This window comes from Eretmochelys imbricata, chromosome 2, assembly GCF_965152235.1.
Source record: "Eretmochelys imbricata isolate rEreImb1 chromosome 2, rEreImb1.hap1, whole genome shotgun sequence".
NCBI lineage: Eukaryota > Metazoa > Chordata > Testudines > Cheloniidae > Eretmochelys > Eretmochelys imbricata.
In genome coordinates, this window is record NC_135573.1 from 217,654,276 (window position 1) to 217,679,297 (window position 25,022).

The 25,022-nt window shown below is 38.6% G+C and overlaps 1 protein-coding gene across 2 annotated transcripts in view; it reads right to left on the reverse strand.

Annotated features, from left to right (window-relative positions):
- PHF14 (PHD finger protein 14) overlaps nucleotides 1-22,928 on the reverse strand; it is a 295,920-nt gene extending 272,992 nt beyond the window's left edge. For both annotated transcript variants that reach the window (XM_077808040.1, XM_077808041.1), the window contains exons 1-4: nucleotides 22,784-22,928; nucleotides 22,154-22,264; nucleotides 13,667-14,319; nucleotides 7,190-7,334 (exon numbers count right to left, since the gene is read on the reverse strand). In XM_077808040.1, coding sequence (XP_077664166.1) covers nucleotides 7,190-7,334; nucleotides 13,667-14,319; nucleotides 22,154-22,264; nucleotide 22,784 — 910 coding nt within the window. In that variant the 5' untranslated portion in view covers nucleotides 22,785-22,928. The remainder of the gene's footprint in view (nucleotides 1-7,189; nucleotides 7,335-13,666; nucleotides 14,320-22,153; nucleotides 22,265-22,783) is intronic.
- Between the last annotated feature and the right edge of the window lie 2,094 nt (nucleotides 22,929-25,022).

Here is a 25,022-nt window from a genome sequence, read left to right on the forward strand (position 1 = left end):
GTTATACTTGTTTCTTTAAATTGTTAAGTAAAGGTGTGTTAACTCTAATTTAAAGTATATTGGATGTATATTATTTATAATTGGTATTTCTGAGTTAGACCCATGCCACAGATTATTATTATTAGAATAGGTTTATTCCTAGAAGTTCAAGGCACGCCACTGAGTGTATACAGGGGCCAGCCAGGTGGAGGCACCGCCAATTTTAAATTCCTTTAGGAGTAAAGGGCCTGCAGTAGAGGGGTGGATAGAGGAGTCCCACCTACCCATTACCACTGGGATACTCAGAATCCTTTAATGTCAACATCAGGTGCCCAGGCACACAGGTGAGGGTTGCCTGCTCTCAAGTAACCCAGGAAGGAAAGCGGGTTTATTTATTTACACGATATAATACTGATAATCTCTGAACAAATGCTGTATGTAGTACTCACATGCTAAGAAAAAAAACTTGCAAAACTATGTGTAGCAGCACTATCTGACTCCCACAACAATATCAAATTAAGCACCACAATATACTATATCAAATTATTCAGTCTCGGATTTAATTAAATAACATTTTTAATATATCTGACACTGCAGAATTCCTAGTCTGTGACATGTAACATTTTTATTCTGATGCCAAACCCCCTTGCTACAGGCCCCTTGCCACAGACTTGAAGCCAATCTTGCTACAGAGTACACATACTCAATTACCTGATTGCATGGCTGAAAGTTAGATGTAATCTCCCATATTTATCTTTTAACACTGTATATACATACGCAGCTCACTTATTTGCCTTCCTACTCAGTTCTTCCTATAATTCTATTCTGTCAAACTTCATAGGACTCCACTCATTTCTTCGATATGTGTTTGACTGTAAAGTGTCATTACTAAATTAAATCTCAGACAACTCATATATATGCTAAAAATAACTACAGAAGTCAGGAAGTAGGTAATTATTTTGCAGCTTACCTACACAAACATTATAGGTACTTTTCGGTACAATGAGTTTCTTTGTATTTGTTCTGTTGGTGGTGCAATGTAATGCCTGAAGATTACCTTCTAACTAAAGAAAGCACATTTGAATGCATTTGAATGCATTATAGAAATTCTTGTTTCAAGCAGGATGTCCATTAAGATACAGTACACCTTATATCATCATCCTCCAGATAAAAGGTCAAGACCCCATGTAAACAGACTTTATATTCAATGAGTTCAAAAAACAGAAAGTTACTGCGCTTGAAAAGTTGACATCAACAAAAAAAATAAAAATAAATAAATAAATAGATGACGCATTTGGACAAGATAAAATTAAGAAAAGTGGATGTAGAAAATAAACTAACAATTTATCCCTACAAATGCCTCAGGGAAGTCAGCCAATTGCCTGGCTATCTAAAAGTCCCTTTGTTCTTGAGCCCCATACCTAAAAAAATTAGGGTAACGTAGGGCTCCACTGGTCTTCTCCGCAGAAATACTTCTTTCCATATTTGTGCTGTCGACCCAGATACAAAGTTTAAAGCCGTGTGTCAAACATAGTTAGCTGGCTTAATGAGGTCCCCATGATGCATTTGTGTGGCTTACGTGACATTCAGTTTGCACAGAAGCTAATCTTTCATGTAAAAAAACGTTCCTTGCTCTCAAGGCTGTGAAAAAGCCTTCCAAATATGAACTGTGGATAGCCAGTGCAGCGAAGTCTTTCCAAGTCTGCAGACAGCTTGAAACAAGCAGGAGGGATAGCTCAGTGGTTTGAGCATTGACCTGCTAAACCCAGAGTTGTTAGTTCAATCCTTGAGGGGGCCATTTAGGGATCTGGGCAAAAATTGGGGATTGGACTAGATGACCTCCTGAGGTCCCTTCCAACCCTGATATTCTATGATTCAGTGGTGTGACCTCCGTTTTCCTGTATTAATCTCATTTGAGCGTCAACTATACAATCAAATGACAATATTTTAATATCAATATTAACTATTTCATTACTGATCATTTTGCAGAGAGAATAGGGTGGGAGCAAAGCTGCTTCTGCATGAAAGGAAATGCAAAGGAAAAACAAAGGAAACAGATAGCAAAGTGGGAGGGAAACACAAAGGACAGAGAAGAAAGACAAACTGGAAGATACTGTGGTGATCTGAAAAGGCTAGTATGTTTTTCCACTTAGTGACATTATATGCAACAATAAAGCTCTGAACAAAAAACTAAGTATAGTTATTACAGGCCATATTCTATCCTGGATCCTTGTGCAAAACTTCCACTGATATCAGTGAATGTTTCACTGTGGATACATCCTACATGAGCATAATTAAACATGAAATACAGTCCTCTTTGTTTGACACCACTCACTTAAAGGAATAATACCAGATTGCCTCTTTTCCCTAAAAACTGCTTGGCTTTGAGCTAAGGGTCCCAGTAAGTCCTCTTCTAAGCAGAGTAGATCCATAGCTAGCAGCCAAGACGACATTTCCATAATGTGTTTCTCTACATACGTTTTTTTTAAAATAAATCCATGCTCCTAAAGTAAAACAAGCTGTTTCATGGGTTAATGTAAAGGTAACTAAATTGGATTTTAAACCTATTAAATAAATTCTGAATTTCAATGCCAAAGCTTGTTCCATTTCTAGCAATTTGGACTAGTTTGAATTAATTAATTTTATTTGTATTCTAAAAAGCTCAAGAAAAAAAATTATACACACTGTACTGTTTACATCAAGGGATACAAGAGTAAGCTTGAAGACAAAACATGTTTGGTGACAATACTTTTAGATATTTAAAACTACAGGTAAAATATAAAAATTCTTGTTACAGAAAATATATGGAACTACAATGGTGCAAACGTACAAGTATAATCTTAAAAAAAAATTAAGAAAAAGAGGAAAGAATTGCAAATGTTTTGTGAATTAAAAAAACTATTTTGTAAATAAAGTGTTCATGGATTTTAACCAGGGGAAAAGATTGTCACTTCTCCAACATAGTTTCAGCCTGCAAGTCTAACAAGATACTGTGATACCAGTTTATCCAATCACCATACAACTTTGTCACAAAAATAATTTTCATAGACCTCCAAGCCTCTAGGAAGTATATTTGCTGATAATGCAGTAATGTTCTGAGAATTATCCCCATCACTCTTCACCAGCATAAAACTTAATCATCACTCAGACAGTAAGCGTTTCTTTTTTCTAATAAACTAAGCCAACACCTAGCTAGGGAAAGTAGAAAACTGCTATGAAAGTTTAGTTTAAATTACTTTCCTGCATCTTACATCCATCTATAACCACCACATTAACAGATTATGAAATAGAAGTTGTGGGCAATGCAGAGTAGATGTGTTCTGGAATGAACCATAAAAGAAAAGTTTAGAGTCTCAATTCATGAATTTGTAGCAAGTTCAAAGCATAAGATGTAGAGTATTTTCACAACATGATTTCATAAGTAACAAAAAGGTGGAGTGAGGAGATAAAGAATGTGTGATATTGGTCTGGAACGACTTATTTCGTACACAAAACATCAAGTTCTCTTACGGAAGAACTCCAATAGTTCCCACCTTGTCAAGAGACTTTAGGTAGCCCTAAACCACTCGTTGAGAACATTTTAGTCAGTGAAAGAAGGGATAACTAAATGTTTCAAGCAGTCAACATTTGTCTGGAGGGAATATGACCTCACAAAAAGCCAATTAACTTTCTCTCCAGTTCCTTGGGACAGAAGAAGCAAGGAACTATTTGTTGGAAGAGATTTAGTCTAAAGTTAGCTTTTTGTTTAATATAGAAAAGTTTATTTCACCTTTTTGAAGCAACATGCAAAGAAAATAAGAGTGGCTCTTTCTGTCTTTTATAGGATTAATATAGACAACTAGAGGTTCTGGGAGTTTCTTCTCACTTTTTTTTTTTTTTTTTTAAATAAACCTGAATGTCTGAAGTGTATTTACTTTGCTTTCCTAGGAAACTATGAGCAAATGAGAACTGACAGGGATAGTACATCAGTAAAAACAAGCAAATGAAATCTGATTAGCTGGAGTAAAAATGCTTTTCTTAACTATTTAAAATGTTCTGATTTTTGTTTACACCTAGCTAACTCTGACCGGGGGGGGGCGGAAGAGCACACCCACCCTTCAATTAAGGCTGATAAAGCTCCAAATCTTATTTCAGAGTTATCCAAGAAGTTCTCCTACAAAAACAGAGGGAAAACAGAACCTGACTTTCCTGTTATTTCTGAGGTGAAAAAGAAACAAAACAAAACAAGCAATTTTAAAAATGCATGCTATTTACTATAAAGAATCAAATAATAGCACAAAATTCTCTACTCCTTGCAGGTCACCTTTAACTTGCTTGCTCTAGCAACGTATTTCTAAAAGTCTTGCAGTGTCATACCTAAATAAAAATGTAAGCGTAAACTAGTAGCACACAGGGTTGCCAACTTTTTAATTCTAAAAAACTGAACATCCTTGCCCCACCCACTGCCCCACCACTCCCCTGAAGACTCGCCCCTGCCTGGGCTCCGCCCCAGCTCACTCCACCCCCGCTCACTCCACCCCCCCGACCCTCTGTCTCTTGCTCTCCCGCACCCTGTCTCACGTGCTCATTTTCAATGCATGGCCCAAACAGGCATATTTATTGTTTTGACAGATGTATTATGCTAAGTTCAGGTTTTATTTGTTACAGGATGCTAGAGCAGACAGCAAAATAGTCAAAAAAGGTAATTTTTAAAAAAAAAAAAATGCAATTTCACAAACGTTTTCATGATTCTATCCCTCCTCCTTCCCATTTTTCATAACCAGCTCCAAGCGTTTTGTTCACTAAAGTTATTGTAATTTTATATGTGGAATTAGGACCACACATTATCACAACTGCAATGGGTCTATTAAAAGGCCCACTCCCAAAGCCAAAAAACAAATCCATAGAACACAGCCACAAAAATGCACACCTGACCAGATAACCAGATATAATAAATCTGTAGAAACTCACTCCCACACCTACATGCAGATACACATGAATACACGTGTGTATACTTCTAGCATACGCTAACACATATATTTCCACATTAGGCACTAAACAACAATTGTAATAATAAATAGAGACCCCAACTATGATCAGGGCTCCAGGTAGATGCTGGACATCATACACATAAAAAGAGAGAGTCTGCAACAAAAAGTTTACAATGTAGCGAGACAAAAGGTGGGGAGAAATGTCTGATACATTGGCTCTTCTGCCATTACTAATCAACAACATTCACTTAAGAAATAATACATTTCTTTTAGAGTTCCCTTCTCTTTTAAAAACTTGTTATGAAATGAATACACACACATATTTTATGTCAATTTTATGTGCAAGCCAGCAAAAGGAATAAAAGTCGGAGTTAAGCTGCAAATTTTATTCATACAGGTATACACAAATGCAGCAAGACACGCACATCCCTACACAAAGGGACACAGTTTCTATCACATGTATGCATGCATGCACACCCTTGCCTACATGGAGAGACTTTTTCCATACACTTTTCCAGGGACTGCCTAAATCACCCAGCAGGGAAGGGATGAGGGTAGGCTGGAGGGGAGAGGGTGGAGGACAGAGGATGCGAGCGGGGGGGGGGGGGGGGGGTGAAGGAGAGAGGAGAGATGGGGTATGTGGGGTAGATGGGGATGCAGGGGGAGGTGCATGAGGATGTGGGGGAAACAGGAATGTAGACACACATAACGGGAGTGCAGCAATGTATGGAGGTGAATAGGGTGCCGGTGGGGGGGGGGGGGGGAGAGGGGCTGAGGAACATGGGGGTGGCGGCTCTGGGAAGTGGAGAGGATGGGTGGGATAGCACTGTAAGGGGTACATGGTTGGGATGGGTAGGTGTGGGGGGCAGGATGGGATGGGACAGGGCAGGACAGGGGAGGGATGCAACAGAGAGGAATGTAGTGAGGGGGATGGGGGTGCAGCCCCATTCCCAGCACTCGGAGACGGGGATACACATACCTCCAACTCCTGAGTGCCAGCAATGGGGCAACAGACAGAGGACAGTTTGCCGCAGGGCATGTGCTGCAGCTCAAGCCCAGCCACACGAGGAGAAGAGGGCCCCGCACACCCCCTCAACAGCCACCTGCCGAGTGCTTGTGAGCAATGCTAGTTCCTCCCCTGCTCTGACCCAGCCAATGGGAGCTATGCCTGCGGTCGCGGCACCACACAGACTCCGTCCTAGCAGCCCCTAAGGCTAGGAGCTGGACATGCCTGCTGCTTCCAGACCCAGGAGCTGCGTGGGCCGCGGCGTGGCACTAGCAGGGAGCCTGCCAGCCCCGCTGCGGCGCCATGAACTGGACATTCAATGGCCTGGAGCCGTCAGGATTCCTTTTGAACTGGGTGTTCCGGTCCAAAACCAGACACCTGGTCACCCTAGTAGTACAACTAATGAAAAGACTAAAGGAGAAAGATTTTTGAGCCTCAATTTTTTCATGAAACCCATAAGGCAGGCAGATTGATACTGCCTACTGGAAGCTCTACGTAATTGCACCTATAAGGCAACTCCCCCTAGCTCCCTTATCACTTTCTGCATATTACAAGAGGCCTTCTACATCATACTACCACCCAGTGTGGACTTTTTGAACAATTACCAAAAACAAAAAACCACAATTATTAATTGTTAATTCCTCTTTTCATGTAGCCTGAACTTCCTCCTGATTTCAACCTCTTATCTTCACTATATTTAACAAGTCTCTAACTTTCACATGAACTCAACTGCCCTGACCATACCCTTTCCGGGCCTCATTGGCCCTCTGTCCAGTTAGTACCACTGCAAACTTTGCTCTTAGAATTTACAGCCATGACCTTACGCCCTAGTTTATGAAGTAGAAGCACTACGTTAGTATATCTAAATTTAATCTGAATTCCCTAAAATAAGACCTGAAAAATAATAGCCTGCATTTTAGCATTTTCAAACTGGAATTTACACTAAAACCTACCTTATAGGTTGCCCCATATTCCCTGAAGTTTTCTTCTCTAAAAGCATATTTACGTCCGGGGGGGGGGGGGGGGGAGGGAGAGGAACAGGGACTACAACTTTTGGTCTGGTAGGGTGAAATTTATACTATTGTAAGAAATTTCTGCAATACAAAGAATCGAACACCAGATTTTTAGGGTTCATTTGTTAGACCAGGCATCTTATATTCTTTATATTAACAAGTAAGCTTTGCCTTTATCTTTTCCTTCCCAATAATAAAATAGAATAGAGAAACAAAATTACCTTCATGCACTGTTATTCCACAATTGTCACACTGGATTATTTCATCAGCATCTTCGCTGTTATCCCCAAGACAAACACAGCAAATCAGAATATGGTCCATTTTCTGGGAGGTCCAGTTTTGAGACTTTTCAAGGATCAGTGAGTCCTAGCATTGAAAAATTAAGATGCATTGATTACACTGGAAATCACCCTGGAATGGTTTATTATTTCTACTGAAAACAGGTATTTACCCAGTGTAAATAAAAAAATTAAGACGACTTATGGATTCTCCTCGACTTCTGCCCTGTAATATTTTTATATTTATAATTATATATAAAAATATTTTAAAGCATGAAAAAATTAAGTACTTGAAGGTTTTTACATCTGTATAAAAAAAAAGTCTTCCTCTCCGCTAGAATTGTATGATGCCCAAGTGCAATTCTGCCATCCGCCTTTTCGGGTCTTGATGATGCCTGCTGTAGAGAAGCCTTGCTTGGGTGGGCCTTATAAGATCTACTAGAGCAGGTCTCCCTTCTGGCAGACCTTATCCACCAACATGATTTAAACTTGGTGTTCTTTAAAAGAGGAATATCAGAAATATATAAAACTTCACTGCAATAAGAATTAAGGTTGAAAGTATGTTTTGGGAGTCCAGCTAACTTCAGAAAATTATTGCACTTCAACAAAAAGTCTATGCCTTCCCAAAAGCCCACACAAGTGTTAAAAAAAGTATACTGCTGATTTTACATGTGATTTATTAAATGGGTAAGAATGTCTCATCTTCTGACTACTAACACAAGTAAGGATTTGCAGGATCACATATATAGCTTATAAAGTACTTCAGAATTCTTCACAGTGAAAGGCACTATATAAAGTGAAATATTACTAATTTATACAATTCAATTAGGAATTTCTCTCAGGAAAACATGGAGTAGTTTATATTATTCAGATATAAAAGAGTGATGGATAAGTTCTGGGCATTTTCAACCTTTCAAGATATTTAAATGGATACTATTTAGAATGGATTTAAGGTTGTCCTCAAATTGATTAATATGTTTCTGGACTGTAGAGTTATGTCTCTGTACTGTATTAGCACACGGCACCCCCGACTCCCACCTCTATTTTTATAAAAAGAGTAGAACATAGAACTTAGACTGGCTTCACCAATAAAGTCTTAACATATAGAGAGGTGAGGCATCGGATGCCCTAGTAATAAAAACATCACTACTGATTAATTAAAGAAGTATTTGTAATAGTTTCAGAGCAGAGGCTGGCTATCCATGACAGCCAACAGCTACTATTAGAATTCTTGGCATATCCCAGAATCTGTACTGCTGTGGATTTTGGAGCAACAGGAAAAAAAAAAGCGGGTGGGAGTAGAACTTTTCCTTTTCAAACATCCCATTCCCACCCCAATCCCTCATTGACGATTGTGATAATGCATTAACACCCTGTTTTTAACCCTTAGATCGGTGGTTCTCCAATTACCTCCCCCAGTCTCTCAATCCCACATAGCACTTCTCTCAAGATATTTTGTGTTCTGCTGCCACCAGGAAAAGCTCCACAGATTACCTGTGGCCCATGGACAACAGTTTGAGAACCATTTCCTTAGAAAATAAATCTAATGCCCAAGTGGCTCTGAAGATACAAAAGTCATTTACCATACTTGCATCATTTATTGATCGATCACTTTGCTCATAATTAAAAGCAATACAATACTAGACAGAGCATATCATGAGTAGTAAACATTTCCCAGATGCAAAGGCAATTAGTTTCCAGATGATGTGGGTCTTATGATATTTTCTCTTCCCAAATTTTCCTAAAAACAAAAGAAATTTCAACTTGCAATATTCAAGACTACAGATATTAGATACAATGCAGTGCTAACAGACTAATGCCAGCCTGGGGGCAGATGGGGGAGGCAGATTTATGGTTCAGCATAACTTAATTCATCTCACTAAAAAGTTTAACTGGGATAGTTATTCTGTTATGTTTTCATTACAATATGTTAAATGCACATTGATCATCCTTTCTACAAAAGATAATGTATTGTTTTAAAATTTCTAGTACTCAAAACACTAAGAAAAGTGAGGCCAACACCAAACTGATGATTTGAAAGTCTGAGTAATATATCTAGGTCCTCAACATTTTAGGGAATTTTCCAAAAGCTCAAGGAAATACATTTCCAATATGGTATGTAAAACCACCATTTCTACATTAAACAAAAGAGATGTGCCTAGGTTATACATAAAAACTAATATGGCGCACTAGAACGACGAATAAAATGTAATTTATATGGGGTGTTTGCCAACATCACATGGAGAAACTGTTGAGTTGGTTGCAGGGCTTTGGAGCGGATCGCAGAGCAGCTCCGGAGCCGTGGAGCTGCAGGTTTTTGCCTGGAACTGGAGCGGAGCCGGAGCACAGCTCCAAAGCCCTGTTTGGTTGTTCTAATTTTCTTTAAACTTCATAAAAATAGAACCAAATCTACATAGTCTTAGGAGATCAATAATACAGAGCTCTTGTCACTTCTTGGTTACCAGTCTGAATCCACCCCCGGTTGCTTTATGATGTTTGTTCAGTGGCCTACATGGAAAGCTTTGTAGATCTCAATCTGGTTCCACTATACAGTACAACTGGCATCTTGATCTGACAGGCCAAGGACCATGGCACAAGTGATCTTCCAAAATTTGGACACTGAAGTTCAGTTATGAGGTACATTGGTGGAGCACTGTGGAAAAGTTTGTACTGCTGCTACTAACTTTTCTGTTTACAGAAGATTCCTGGTTCCAGAGCTATTAATCTGGCACAAGCTATATATTTACATCAAACATTCAAAAAATAAAAATAAAAAAAAAATACAGGCAGTCATTACATATTTTAAACCCATTCAGGACACAGGCAATCTCTTCAGGAATTTAAGTGAGGAGCAAGTAGTTATAGCCAGATTGCTTGTAGTTATTGTCTGGAGAGGGACAAAAACAAACTTAAAGATGCTCACAAAGACCATGGTAGAAGAGAGGGTACCAAGATGAAGGCAAGCTAGTAAACCCTATACTCTGCTTCCACTATAAGTATATTTTCCATTACCCTCTCAATCAAGAAAGAGGTCATGATCCTTGAGGTGATGGGGAAGATAACTCTAGGAATAAGAGAGAAAATTATAAAAAAATAGCACACAGTGTCATGTTTGCAGAACGGATGAACAGGAAATAAAGAAGGAATTAAAGTTTTCCCCATATTACATAGGTTCAGGATTAATGAGGGTTTCCCCTTACTTTTAGAATAAGCCTATAAAGGCCAGCACTTTGTGACAAGACCATGAATTGAGAGCACTTCTCTCTCTGTATAATTGCCTATAAATATGATTTAGGTAACTTTCCCTTCACTTTACAAATACAAAAATGTGTTAGCAATACCTCCTAACTATGGCAGATTAACCGTGCACTGGCACAGTTAGACTTGTAGCAGAGAGGTCCTTTAAGTTCTAAGGACTTTACGGAACGCCAGAATTTTCAGTCAACACCACAGGCTCAGATTCTTTGTTCGGCTTCACTGAGGAAAGTCTAAAATTTTGGTCTGATTTCTAGTTCTATAAACACTGACATTTTTCTAACTAAAAGCAAACATATAAAACTTGTGACTTTTTATCCAAATAAATAAAACTATGTGAAAACACTGATATGACATTTATATGGAGAAAATATGTATGAGAAACAGATAGATGGTAGAGGGCTAAGCCAATGCTGCAAGGATACCAAATTTGGCATCAAAATTAGGTTTTGTGAGGGGACCCTGAATCTGTGGTATGGTGTACGTAGTGGCCAGGAACCCTCATGTGGGGTCAAGAACTGTTGTTCCAGCCAAACCCTACATCTGCAAGGTAAAGGGGTGGATTTCATTTCCATCACCACTTAATTCCCCATACAAAGTCCACTATTGCAGGAAGTATTAAGTTTCACAACTTATGCACATGTACTTCCTAATAACTTTAATGGGAATTGCAGAGGACCTCATTGGGGAAGAAAAGAGCTCCTTAAAGCAATAGCGATTATAAAATTGAATAGCATCATTTATCTACTAATGATGCTTGACAAAAGTTGCGACAGTGTAAGCTTGTCTGCCTACACTTAATACAGTAGAACACTATAAAGGTACGTCATTACAACACAGGTTCAAGTATAACATGGTCTGTCCTTGAATTCTATCTTTGCAAAATGAAAGGGCAAAAAAAATTAACAGAGCAAAAAGACTTGACAGAAAAACCAAAATCTTTTTAAAGGCCTCAATATTAGCTGCCTACAAAGTTAGATGCTTAAATACTCTGTCCTTTCATACATCAAGCACAGTAACATCTGCATTACTAGGACTTAAGCTTCTGCATTGTAATGAGATTCTGCTGGACTCTAGAGGAACTATTTTTACTAAATGTGAAAAATATAGTGGAGCTGCCAGCAGCACTTTTAAAACATTGTTTCAAACCCCATAAAGTGAAATTGGACATGTATTCTGTTAACCTAGAAGTTAAAACTAGATTTAAAAATTAAAGTCCATTAAGATCATTTTCAATTTTAGAGACTCAATTACCTTGCTTTGTATTGAAAGAAAACAATCTAAAAACAGCTTAATCAAAAAATTCAGATAGTTCTTAACATGCAGTGTTAGGATAATTTTTAATCAGCTGTGATAGTTCATTCTGAAAGGTAGGAAAGATGGTCTTATTATTCATGCCCAAGATTTGAAGCTAGGAGATCTGGGTTTTAATTCTGAGTCTGGCACAGACTGTGGAGAAGTCACTCAAGAATCAATCCAGCAAGGTGCTAAATGCCATCAATTACCATTGATGTCAGTGGGAGCAGAGGACACATTAAGGATCAAGACCTTAATCTCTCGGTCCTTCATTTTCCCCATCTGTAATATGGGATTATACTGTAACAACACTAATCTATCTCAGATGTTCTGTGAAGCTTAGTCCATTAATATCCGTGAAGTGCTTTGAGAGTCTCAGCTAGAAAGCATGGATAAGTGTATAGTGGTAGTTTTAAATTAGAAAACGATATAAAGGAAAAGGGACTGAGAGTGGGCTACTCTAAGAGAGCCCTAAAGATCAGGGTAAAATAGGTCTGCAATATCACTGCCTGTATTGTACCTACTGTGGCAAGAGGGCAAACGTTACCTGCTATGAGGTTCAAAAATGACACATTCATCTAAGTAGTACTTTGGATCCTAACACTATAAAATCTAATCATTCCTTGTAGGGTCACAGCAATAAGCATATAATGCACACAATGTCGCAAATTTCCAAACAATTGTACTGGTTTAATGTTAAAAACAGTACATGCATTTGATAAAAGTAAAACCTAAGGGATATAATTCTCAAGTTATCTTTTTAGTCACAACTACTAGCGTTGATTCAATGCACAACTGATACCCAATGTTAGTGACTAAATCCATCAAGTATCTACAAGTAAGTCTCATTAAAGTACAACACAGAAAGACATTTGTTTCTTCAACATTCCAAAATACTCAACCTCGCTCAACACAATTTGGAGTGTTAAAAGTAAAATCAGCACACATTACTCATCAGAAAAGACTCTTTAAATGAAAAAACCCTCTAAGTAATCCTGTACAACTATAATTTATCCAGAAGTTACACCCTATTGTATCAACACTATAATTACCTGCAAAAAGTTAAAACAATAGTCTTTACAGTGATTTTTTTGAATTTTGCAACTATGATGTATTAAGTCAGCAATCTTAACAACCCAATACAGTACTAATACCCCTATTTAAGGGAACAGGAATTGTGTGGTAAAAGATTGCAATATCAGAAACGGAACACATTATTTGCATTCTGCAATCACATTGTAGTCAATACAATTAATTCTTACCCATGGTACTGTTTGGTTTTTAAAAAAAAGTTAGAGCAACACCAAAACTATGAACAGCTTGCTAGAGAAATATAACATTCATTCCAGCTGAGCCCACATCAGAGTAAATGTTCCTCTATTAAGAATTCTTGAACAGAGAATTTAATTTTTGTTTTCTATGTTTGCTGCAATGAGGAACTGGATCAAGAATATTTACTTTTTTTTTTTTTAATATATTTGTTAGGACGTGTCAAAGCTATTACGCGACTTTAGCGTTGGTTTCTGTTTAATAAGATACATGCTATAACAGAACTAAACTGTTCATTAGCAGAAGTTAGTTTGCACTATGGACCTACTTGCTATGAAGCTGATCCAAAGGCCATTGAAGCCAATGGAAAGACCCCCACTGATTTAAATGGGTGCTGATTTGCTTGGGCCATAAAGGCCAATTTAATTCACTTGCAGTACCCATTCAGCATAGTTCTGTAGGTTTAATTATTCAAAAAAACCCAATGTAAATAGGATTCCAGTCAATCAGTTTAACTTCAACGAGTAATTTAAAAAGAATAGCACTGCAGAGTACTTTCCATTTTTCAACAGACATATTATAGAAAGTTGGTTGCTCTACCTCATTACTCTTGCTTTGTGATAGAGCCAGGCTATCATTTGTCAGCTCCTCATCATCAGCACTATTCCTGCTAAGAACTTTATGTTTCTTTTTCTTGGATCCACCATCACTAGCAGTGCTGCTGTTATCCTCATTGCCTTCCTCATCATTGTCATCCTCATCACTACCACTTCCATCATCTTCATCCTCCTCATTATCTCCATCACTTCCCTCTTTCCGCAGAGCAGTTTTTCCCTTCTTCTTTCCAGCAGTAGGTCGCCAGTCGTTGTCATCCTCACTGTCATAATCATCCATATCATTTAGCTCTTCCATCGATACAAAATCCAGCAGAGGTCGGTTCCTACGCAAATTCCACTTTTTCGGTTCATTTGTTTGCTCATCAGCAGCAGCATCAGTTTCAGTTGCTTTTTCTTTCTCTTTTTTCTTTTTTGGCTTCTCATCTTCTTCCTCCTGTTCTTTTTTTTCAGTCTTAATCACCTCCTTCTCTGTTGTAAGCATCGTTTCTCCAGCAGAAGTTTTGGGTTGCTGTTCTTCCTCTACTTTCATTTCTTCTGCCAATTCTTCCTCCAAGACATTCTCTTCTGATTCACTACAGGAACCTTCACCACTGTCCTTTGATGCATCTTCACTCCCACGACCACTTCCTTCAGAATCTGTTGAGCATATGAAAATTTAAAAAAAGTGTTCCAACACAAATGTACCCAAAAAACCCAAAAGCTGTTGAAGTAACAAGTTGTTAAAATTACAGAATGATGTATGTTCCTCCCTTATTAGGCATCCAACCTATGTTGCAGTTGGTGTCCAAATATCGTTACTGCAAGTAGTACTACTCAGAATCTGTTGAATGAGTGCATTTTGAAATGACAAAAAAAAAGTTAAAATATATTAAATGACACATAGTTAAATTCCTCTTTGCATCACTGCTCATATTACCAACAGGCAGCAGTATGGGATAGATATAGTCGCCATTTGAATAAGTGAACTTGTTTTAAAATCTTAGTAGTTACCCTCTAAACCTTGAAAATGAAAGCTCAAGATAAAATAGATACTCAGTACAAAACACTCCATTTAAAGACCTTGGTTACAAAATGAAGCATTCAAAAGTCAAGAAGTGCCAAAGTTGAGTTTGCTCATATAAACTTAACTCTGCCACCTGGTATATATGCATAGTAAGAATTTTTAATTTCACCATCACTTACTATTTTTACCTTACACGAGCTCTGCCTCATTCAGTGCAGTTTGGACAATGTGCAAATCTGAACTGGGTGTCACCCCATTATCATTCTTCGGTTGCTGGTCCCTTGTTTCATTCACTACACATAGTCCAATTTGCACAATGGATAAGGCAGAAGTTCTGGACTTCTTTTTTCCTAGCAGAACTTCAGTCTCACTTATTTGTATATTGAATAGAGAATGAGGCAGAACATGTAAAAATGTAATTAAAGATTATTATGATGAATTTGCACAAAAAGGTTGATAGATGCCTGGACACTTTCTGACTTGAATGTTTCTCTTAGTAATTAACATCATTTTACTAGTTTTCATTTGAAATATTTATTTATTCTTTGTTTTCCTTAACTTAAAATTGTCTTATTTGAAGCAATTTACTAGAAAACAGTAGAAAGTTCTGTTCTGCATGATACATGCACTCAATGAGGCAAGGGCTTCTGTGGTGTGCATATTATTCAATGAAGTAAGGATTGAAATTTTCCAGGTTGTTCAGATCTATCACCAAATTGTGCCGGTCATCTCCAAGAAGTGCCAATAAATAAATAAATCTCTAACCATATCAAGTATCTTTTAAGCCACGCATTATAGAGAACTACTTTATCGGCACCTAAAAAAAATGCCTCTGCCCTTAATCATCTTAATTACCAAGCAATAGCAACTAATGCATTGTATTAGTTACCAAAGAGCAATCCCTGCATACACCTTCATAGTCATATACACCCCAATAGACAGTGGAACTAGCACGGTGGAGACAGGATGCAGAGAGCCCCATACACACAGCACGTATTTAAGCCTTATGTGGTTACATCTATGAATGCAAGGATGTGGTGCTAAAGAGTGACACCAGGTACTAAATTTCTTAAAGGACCCATTTCTTACAATAAATTTTAACTTCTAAATTAATTAACAAATTTTACTTTTAAGAGTAAAAGGCTTATGAACAAATGCCATGTCTTATGGCAAGCCAGTGAAAGTAGGCTCACAATAACAGGAGAGGAGTGCCTGGCACCATTTTGAAGCATTCCTTTAATTGTACACGCTCTTGATCCTACCAAGACTTATTCATATGCTTAAAGTTAAGCTCAGAGAAGAGTCTTTCCAGAATCTAAGTATAAGCATGCTGAGTGCACAGCAAGTGTCCCAAATTGAACATGTGGTGGGGGACGTGACCACCATGTACAAATTCAAATATCCTGAGTCCTTCCCTTAGGGAGACAACAGACCCCATGACTAGGGGCAAACAAGAGAGACTGTTACCACCAATACAGTATCACAAAGCCCCAGTGTCACAAAAGCAATTTTTTTAAGTTAACTATGCTTTAGCTGATAAAGTCCCATGACCAAGGCTGTACTAAACTGTGCCTGCACTTGATTATGAAAAATCACTATCAAAATTATTGCAAGAAAGTCACAGTCAGAAAGTTAATCTTAGATAAATGTAGATATAACTGCACTAGGAAGTAGAGTCTTATCCTTTTATGTAGTTTTTTTTTATTCTAAATATACTCTGATTAAAGCTTTTTTTTAATTAATCTTGTTATACTACTTAAAATAATGGCTCCAAAACTAATTTTGACCTTTAAGAGTAAAAAAGAAATGGTGATACTCATAGTTGAATAGCAACGCATCTGATTGCCAAAAAAAAAAAATACAAGTAATGGGATACGTTTTTTAAACTCTTCTCTGTACAATTTGTCAAATATTCTTTAAATTTGAAAAAATACGTTCTTCATACAGCAATGGTCAACATAGCACTATCAGGAAAAAAAAAAAAAAGGTTTTTTTTTGTCAGAAAGCCTAATGGAACATTTCTAGTTCTTTCCAATCCTTTATTCTTGCAACTTTTCCTGGTTTCCATGTTCCCTGTCAGCTAACCACTATACTCAGTCTCAAGTCCAGTCACAAAACCTGAAAAAAGCAGTATGTGAACTAAATATCTCAGAGTAACTACAGTATACCATATGCCATTCCAATCATTTCACCTAATTACAAAAGGTAAATTCCTTTTTCTAAAAGGAAAGTTTTAAAATACCTTAAAGAACAAGCAGCTACAAAAGCAGTCATTTTGGTGGTTTGATACAGGATAAGACAATTCTTCTCCAGTTTGAATGTATGAAAAAGAAGGCACTTTAAAATCATTGTAACTTACGTTCTATTAGCAGATTCCTGGTTATCAGATAAAGCTAAACACCATAATTGTGCATATTGGATAGAATAGTGGCTGAATCAATCTTAAATACCAAAAAAGAACAGAATTGGTGTCTATTATGTAATGTTCCAAACATTTGATTTTAGACTTAATCTAATGTCAATTTTACTTGTAGCCATAATTTTTTGCACTTATTTGCATTGTATGAAAGTGTGACTAGGCATTTTAAAATATGAAGTATATGGCTCAGATCTTTAAATTAAAACACTGCTGTTAGCAGAAGAGACAAGTAATGTATGTAAAGACAAAGATCAGACAAAAGCATATAAGATATGATTGTACTGTTTAGAGGCAGTACTTTGTCATCCTATGCCTATGAGTGAGGCATTTAAGCAACTTTACCAAATGCAGGTGTGGATTTGGGAAGGTTACAAAAAAAGGGGTTGTGAATGATTGGCTTTCAGATACACAACTGGAGATTTCAGTTTACAGCATCTGACAAACTTACAGTGTGTCATGTCTAGTCAGCACAAGGATGAAAAGCATCTAAGGACAACCCAGTTACTAACCATGTAGTAAGTGGGCATTCTTACCTCTGAGCCAGCACTCAGTAAGCGACACAGCATCCAGCACAGTGGCTCTCTCTTTATTCATGTCTCTTCAGAGCCCAGCAGAATAAGGTACCGATTTTGATTAGGGTCTTTAAGTGTTTATTAATAAATAATAATGGCAAGAAAAGCATCATGCAGCTTGTGGCATGACAGGAAATTCAAAAAAAAAGTTAGAGTAAAAAGTTCTGAGCACTTTAACCCTGCTGTCATGTTTTTCAAAAATCCATCTTGCCTACTTAAAAATTCTCTTTATCGTTTCAACTGAAAACATTAATGTTCTTCACCGCACTTACTATGCGGCAATGATGATGCAAATAGATGCAGAGTTCATCCTTTAAAAGTGACTACATATCCACATGGGCTGTAAAGTGCTTTGAGAGCTCTAGGCTAAAAAGGTGCTATACACACAAGTTATACAGGAAACAAATAGATACTCTAGTCCAAGCATCAAGAATCCTTAGGATGCATCTATTTAAAGTTAAAGAGAAGAGTACACTACAGTTGCTTTTCAAAGCAAACTCTCAAAGCACTGATCTTTATTGTGCACTGTTGGATTGCAAAACTTCAGTTGAAGACATGAAACTCCGCCTCATAGGGTACAAGGAAGCATCCCAAATCACAAACTTGAATGTTCTTTGTCTCTTGTAACTTTAAAAAGGAGCCAAACTAATTATTTTTTAAAAAATTATTCTAAAACTGAGACCATGTAATGCCAATCTTCAGCCAGGAATAAGTCTTTAAATTATTTGTAATAAATGAGTAATAAATACAGCTTTAACTATAATGATATTAAGGAGCACTACTAGAAATAGTATCTGAGAAAGTGTAAGAAAGTTACTTTATTCATTGAAAATAACCATGCAAATGCAACACTAAGGTTTAGAACTAGTGTCATGTCTACAATGGGGAAGTTTATGAATTCCAAAACCAGTGGGATCCTTAAAGCAGATAAGGCATCAGTTGCTTCCATCATTTTACCATTGTGTCGGCTACACTTGATGAAAAGCTTAAAAACAGGATTAACTGACACTGTTATAAAAATGGGTCTACCCATGGAAACCTTGTCCACACTAGGGTTACCACTGGAACTGGTGAGTAATTTGTTCCTTTATTTTGGAAGTTCCCTTATCACATACAAGGCTTCAGAGGAATAGAATCCAGAAGATTTGGGAGTTAAAATATCTATTTTAAACAGCTGAGTTCAATCTTGCAAACCCTTGCTACAGCACATAGTTCCATTGATTTCAGTGTGACAATGAGCACGATTAAGGGTTTGCAGTATCTTAGCATCTCATACTACTACACAGGCTGTTAAGATCTATAACTTCACATACACAAATGCAACGTGGCTGAGTGAGGGGAACCCAACTTTTGAATTTCTTGACTTCAGTGCGTTTAAATCCTTATATTTGATGATTAACTTTTTTTCTGTGGAACTTCTTAGGCTTTTACTAAAAATTTTAGTAATCTGAAATAGGGGTGTGTGTGTGTTTGTGTGTGTGTGTGTGTGTGTGTGTGTGAGTGAGTGAACAGTGATATAACCAAATACATGCGTTACTGCCTATTTGTTGAGTAGCCACACATACTGGCATTTATTTGAAAGCATAATCATATTGCACAATATAATAAAGTTATTCTCCATTTATTTTTAGTTACTTGGTCATCTACATTTGTAAGGAATCCATTCCAAACAAGAAGTTCAGCCACAGAATTCTAAATCCAAAGAGTACTTAGACTTAAAGACATATAGGCCCTGATCCTGCAACATATTGTAGATAGACAGACCTCTGGATTCACATGGAGCAACACTGAATTCAATAGGGTACCACATGAACACAAGAATCTGCCCATGTCTTATGTATTGCAGAATCAACAATGTTGTAAACTAAAGGAAAATCTACTCTTCAATCAATAATAGGGTATTATTTGTGAGGCAAACTCTGGACATGTTGCAGAGTTCTTTTACCCTTGTCGTTCAGTTCTTCCATCAAAAAAGTAACCAGGCCAAGTATAGCTTAAATATAAAATCATGTATCAACCACATTCAGAACGGCACAGACCTGCTCTTTCAAGCATGCAATTATTGTCTAATTAGTATGAAACACAGGAAGCAAACATTTATATTGTACTAAAAATCAACACAAAAGGGATAGAAGCCACTGAAGAACTGACAAGCTTTTCCTCTCAAAACATTCAGAACTTTATTTCAAATACTTTTTTTCTTTTCAAAATTTCACAGAGTAAGCACTCCCAATTGAAGTTATACCAATTCTGAAGTTTTAAAGCAAAGCTATTTCAATGATCTGAACACAAAAAAAGGTCAAAGTATTTTAAGAGCAGAACAAGCAAACTTCTCTTATTGTTAGAGATCACAAACTGCTTTGGCTTCTATGTTGCATCTTGAGGGAATTCCCACTTGCGCTCTTTAAAATTGGAGTAGAGATTTAAACATCTGTAAACTATTCAGGGCCCGGACTGAGTCTCCCTGTTTGTACAACACCCATAGGTTTAATGGACCTTTAATCCAAGTGGAGTCTTTAGGTTCCAATACAAAATAATAATTTAAGTAGGAAGTTTTACTTCTGAATTTATTTTTTCACTAAACATGAGAATGTTATACAACATACTCCCATTTTTTATTTTCTCTCTCTACACCTCTTTCCCGGTCAACTCCAAGAACATTTTGATCTTCACACTACCCCTGTGTGTCCCATACTCCCTTTCCCAAGAACCTCACTTTTGCTATTACACCATTATAAATGCCACCTATGCTATTCCACTACAATAAAAGTGACTAGCCTGCCACTGGAAATTGACAATATAATTTGTTTCACTCAACTCCTTCCAGAGAGTTCTATCTGCAAGATGAAAAGCCCTTAATTCCAAAGAAGCTTAAAGTGAAAATTAACAAGATGCAGATCAGTTTCATTCTGATGCTGCTGCAATTCTCTCCTACAAGAAGACAATCCCCAGGGGAATCTTTAAAATTGGGACTAAAGTTGAGGAAGAGAGGCCAGTGGAAAAATAGAGCATACCTGCAATCCTGTATCAGTTTAAACACCTATGTTGGACAAGGAGCCATTAGGAATTACTAAATTTATTAATACGAGACAGTTTACCAAGAGATGTGGTAGAAATTACAAGTCACTAGGCTCAATGCATCTGAATTACTAGGTGAAGTTCTTTGGCCTGTGTTATGCAAGAGGTCAGACAGGTGGCCATAGGGCTCCCTTTAGGCCTTAAACCTCGTTTTATTTCTACATATGATTCTATGATCTGTATATAGCTAGTCTATTTATCTACATAGTCCTGCCACTTTTACCCTCTTCCTCCCACCTCCAGCCTCCATTTATTTATTACATCAGTTATTGTGTGGGGGCTTATTTTAGGCTTCAAGAGAGATTTCATGCAGGTACAAGGGTCTTTGAATATGGATTAGATGGCAGGAATAGGGCTTTAGACTGTAGATCTTTTGAGGCAGGGACTATATTATTCTGAGTTCATACAGATCCCAGCACTGATCTGATTGAGTCCTCTGGTACTACTGTAATATAAATAAATAAATCTAAATTGTTTTTTTGTTCTCCTCCCAAGTTTTCTACTTTTTGGCAGGGACCAGGCTTGGGGGGGGTGGGGGGGGGAGGGCTAGGCCATCCAGAAAAGATAATCTCTTGCTTTTGGGAACAAAGAGGTGCTGTGAAGGAAATGACTGCCTATCATTAATATGTTAGTCCAACATTATAAATAGGTAATTCCATAATGGTTTTTTGTTAGACAAAAGCCAGATCTAACATACAGAGCTACAGTGGCACAGCTGTACTGATGCAGTTGCACCACTACAGCGCATCTGGTGAAGACACTATGCCAAAGGGAGACAGCTCTCCTATCAGCATAAAAAAACCCCACCTCTGCAAACAGCAGAAACTATGTCATCAGGAGAAGCTCTTCCGCTATCATACACTGACAAGTTCATGTGCACAGTGCTAACCCATGTCACCCAGCAGGGTGGTTTGTTCATACCCCTGAGCAACATAAGTTTTGCTGACAGAGGCTGTAGTGTAGACATAGCCTAACTAGAAACTAGGAGCGACAACTAAAACACTTGTGCACAAAAAATACTTATTGTCCCTGCTGGTCCTTGTTTGATCTACAAGGGGAATGTTCTGAAAGCAACTAATGCTTAATTATCAGTTTGCAATCTATTTTTATTTTGGAAAAAATACTTTTTAAAGTTGTACCCTGGGTTAGGTATTTCACAGAGAGAAGGATTACAAATTAACCAGTAAGATTACTGGGCTTCAGGTCCCAACATTCCAACAGGTTTATATCCTCTACAGAAACACAACGTACAATTTCAATGTATAGCCTAGTGATTGATCAGTGCCACTCCTTCTCCCATTCCAGATATGAGCTGCGAAACCAAAAGCCATAATCTCTCATAAAAATAATGGGAACAAAATATCATTTTGAACTGGGGAGATGAAGGGAAATGTTTACCTGAGGCATCTCCAACCTTAAAATCACTGTCATCTGAGCTATCATAATCTAAAGCTTCCAGCAGTGAAGCTGCCAAAGGCTTCACTTGTCTCCTCTTCGAACTGCGATCCACTATAGAAAGGAAAACATTTCATTATTAGAGAATAATAATGAAAAATCAACATTATATTAAGCATAAACCATATAGATTATACAGGGGCCGGTGGCAGGAACTGCCTATTTTGTACAGTTTAAAGCTCAGTCAGCACACAAACAACATCGGAGACAATAGCACCCACCTACAGCCAAGGATCTGAAATAGTCCTACAAGTGCAGGGAGGGAAGGGAAACATGATGCAAAAAGGTTTGGGGTTAATACTTCTTTTGTGGGGGCATCCCCGGCCCCCAGGACCAGCTCCCCTCAGAAACGATAGCTCGTTAGTACTAACTGAGCAGTGGATACGGAGAGCAGCGGGGGGCAGGGAGGGGCTAAGGGGGGTGGCTATTGCCTCCCAGCGGGAGGTGTGGGGGGCAGGCAAGACCTCGCACCGTGGGGAGGGAAGGGGCGAGAGACGGACGCCCCTGCACCTGGGGGATGCCCAGTGCTAGCCCGGGGCGGGCAGTGCGGGGACTCCGGGGACAGTCACTTACTAAAGCCGGCGGCGGGACCAGGAGGCGAAGGGCGGGCTCGGGAGGCGGCGGCGGCAAGCGCCCCGGTCGCCTTCCCGCTCCTCGGCGCTGGCGGAGTCCGGGCCGGTAACCCAGACAATGGGCACAGCCGCAAGCCGCGACCCGGATGCAGATCCCGGCCACAGAGCAGGGCGGGCTTTGCGCCTACGGCTCGCCCCACTGAGCATGCGCAGCACGCCCGCACAGGCGCATTCGGGGAAAGTGAAGCTATTCAAGCGTCTACCCTCCCGCAGCCCGATAGCTCCGCTGGGAGCCGCTGTGCCTGCCCCTGACCCCACAAGGGAGCAGGAGCGGGGTGAGGGGGATTTAGGGTTGGGTGTGTGTGCAGGATGTGCGGGGGAATTGGGACAACCTATGCCCAGGCTTTCATCCTGATCTGGGTTTTCAGTGCAGGGACAGAGGGCTGCATAGGGACTCAGGTGCAGTGCATTCATTCATTCACTCAGTAATACTGGCAACGCCACGAGTTCAGAAATCACCAATCACCCCTCCCCCCACCCACCCCCCACCAGTGAGACTGGATTATGGTTAGTGAGTTTTTTAATGATAAATTTGGGACGCTTTTGATTTTCCTTTTGGTTTCTGAGCCCTCAAGCTGCACGCAGGTCACGTTTTCAGGCTTATCTGAGCAACCATGAGGGCTAGAAACTTACTTGTTTTAAAAGTGATTGTCACCAAAGCCTTCCCAGAGAAGCCCCCACTCCACCCCCCCGCACTGCTTTGTTTTAAACTTACTTGTTTTAAAGGGAAGCTGAGAGTATTGCCTAATCACATGGATCCAGGAGCTGGGGATTTAAAGAAAACAAATATTGTGAGACTTATGGTGAAATCGCAAGAGCTGGTAATGCTGCTTGCTGCCTGATCCTGGGTTGGGGAAATGGGTGCCTCCTCATGAGCTGATAACCCATCCACATCCTTGCTTAATGCAGGTTTGCCAACCCCATCCTTCAAACATCATAAATCTGACTTCCAAAACCATGAGATTGGTTTAAAAACCAGGAGATTTTTAAAAAATACATTTTGCGATATTTTTATTTCCTTTCAGATTTTCAAATCTTTAAGTATTATGTCTTCAAGTGTTTCTTCATAACTATTAGGACTGGAAAGCTTGGGAGGGAGTGTTTCTTTTTCAATAAAATCTTAGAATCTCATGTAATCACATGAGTCCAGGAGCTGGGACTTTAGGAAAAACTACCAGATACTGTGAGACTTGTAATAAAAATAGCAAAAGTTGACAGCGCCGCTAACAGAACTGTGAATGTTCTCAATTCGGAGTTCAGTTTTGAATCCTACTAAGCTTTTAGCCTCAATGCCATATTTCAATATGAGTTCCAATGACTAGTTGTGCTTTGTGTAAATCAGGGGTTCCCAAACTTGGTTTGCGGCTTGTTCAGGGTAAGCCCCTGGTGGGCTGTGAGATGCTTTCTTTACCTGAGCATCCGCAGGTACGGCCACTCGCAGCTCCCAGTGGCTGAGGTTCGCCATTCCCAGACAAGCCGCGAACCAAGTTTGGGAACGCCTGGTGTAAATATATCTATATTATAAATTTTTCCCCTTATTTTTGTCTTACAAGTGTGACTGGATAGAAATGCCCAATTTAACTTCTCTACCATTTATTATTTTGTATCTCTTAATCATATTTCTTCTTACTAAGAGTTTAGTACATACATAAAGACCATTTTCTACTCTTACTCCTTGTGTAAGCCTCACACTGATAACATTAGTGGGAGTTCACTGTGAACTGAAGCAGCATATAGCCTCAAGTTTATATTTCAGCCCACTAACCATAACTAAAAAAATTAAATTTGGTCCCCCTCCATCAAGTGAGTTTGACACTGCAACATTAAAAGATTTTTGTTCAGTGACGTATGGAAAGTTTGGCAGTCTCACCGTACTAAGTGAACCGGATCTGAATCACAAAAGTCACTAATTGATATATTTAATTTTATTTCTTTAGAGACTTACAAGAACCAGAAAGGGCACCTATAACCTCATACTCTAGATACCGCTAACACTGTTAACCATATAAAGATAGGAACAAGCAGCAATCCCAAAAAAATATAGCAATAACTAAACCATACAGCTCAGAAAAGAAGAAGAAATGTCTATGCCTCCTTAATCACCACCCTTTACCAGCATCTCCCTTTCTAAAAGCTCCCTTAAAAATATGAACTTTTCAGCATGCCCTGCACACCAACAG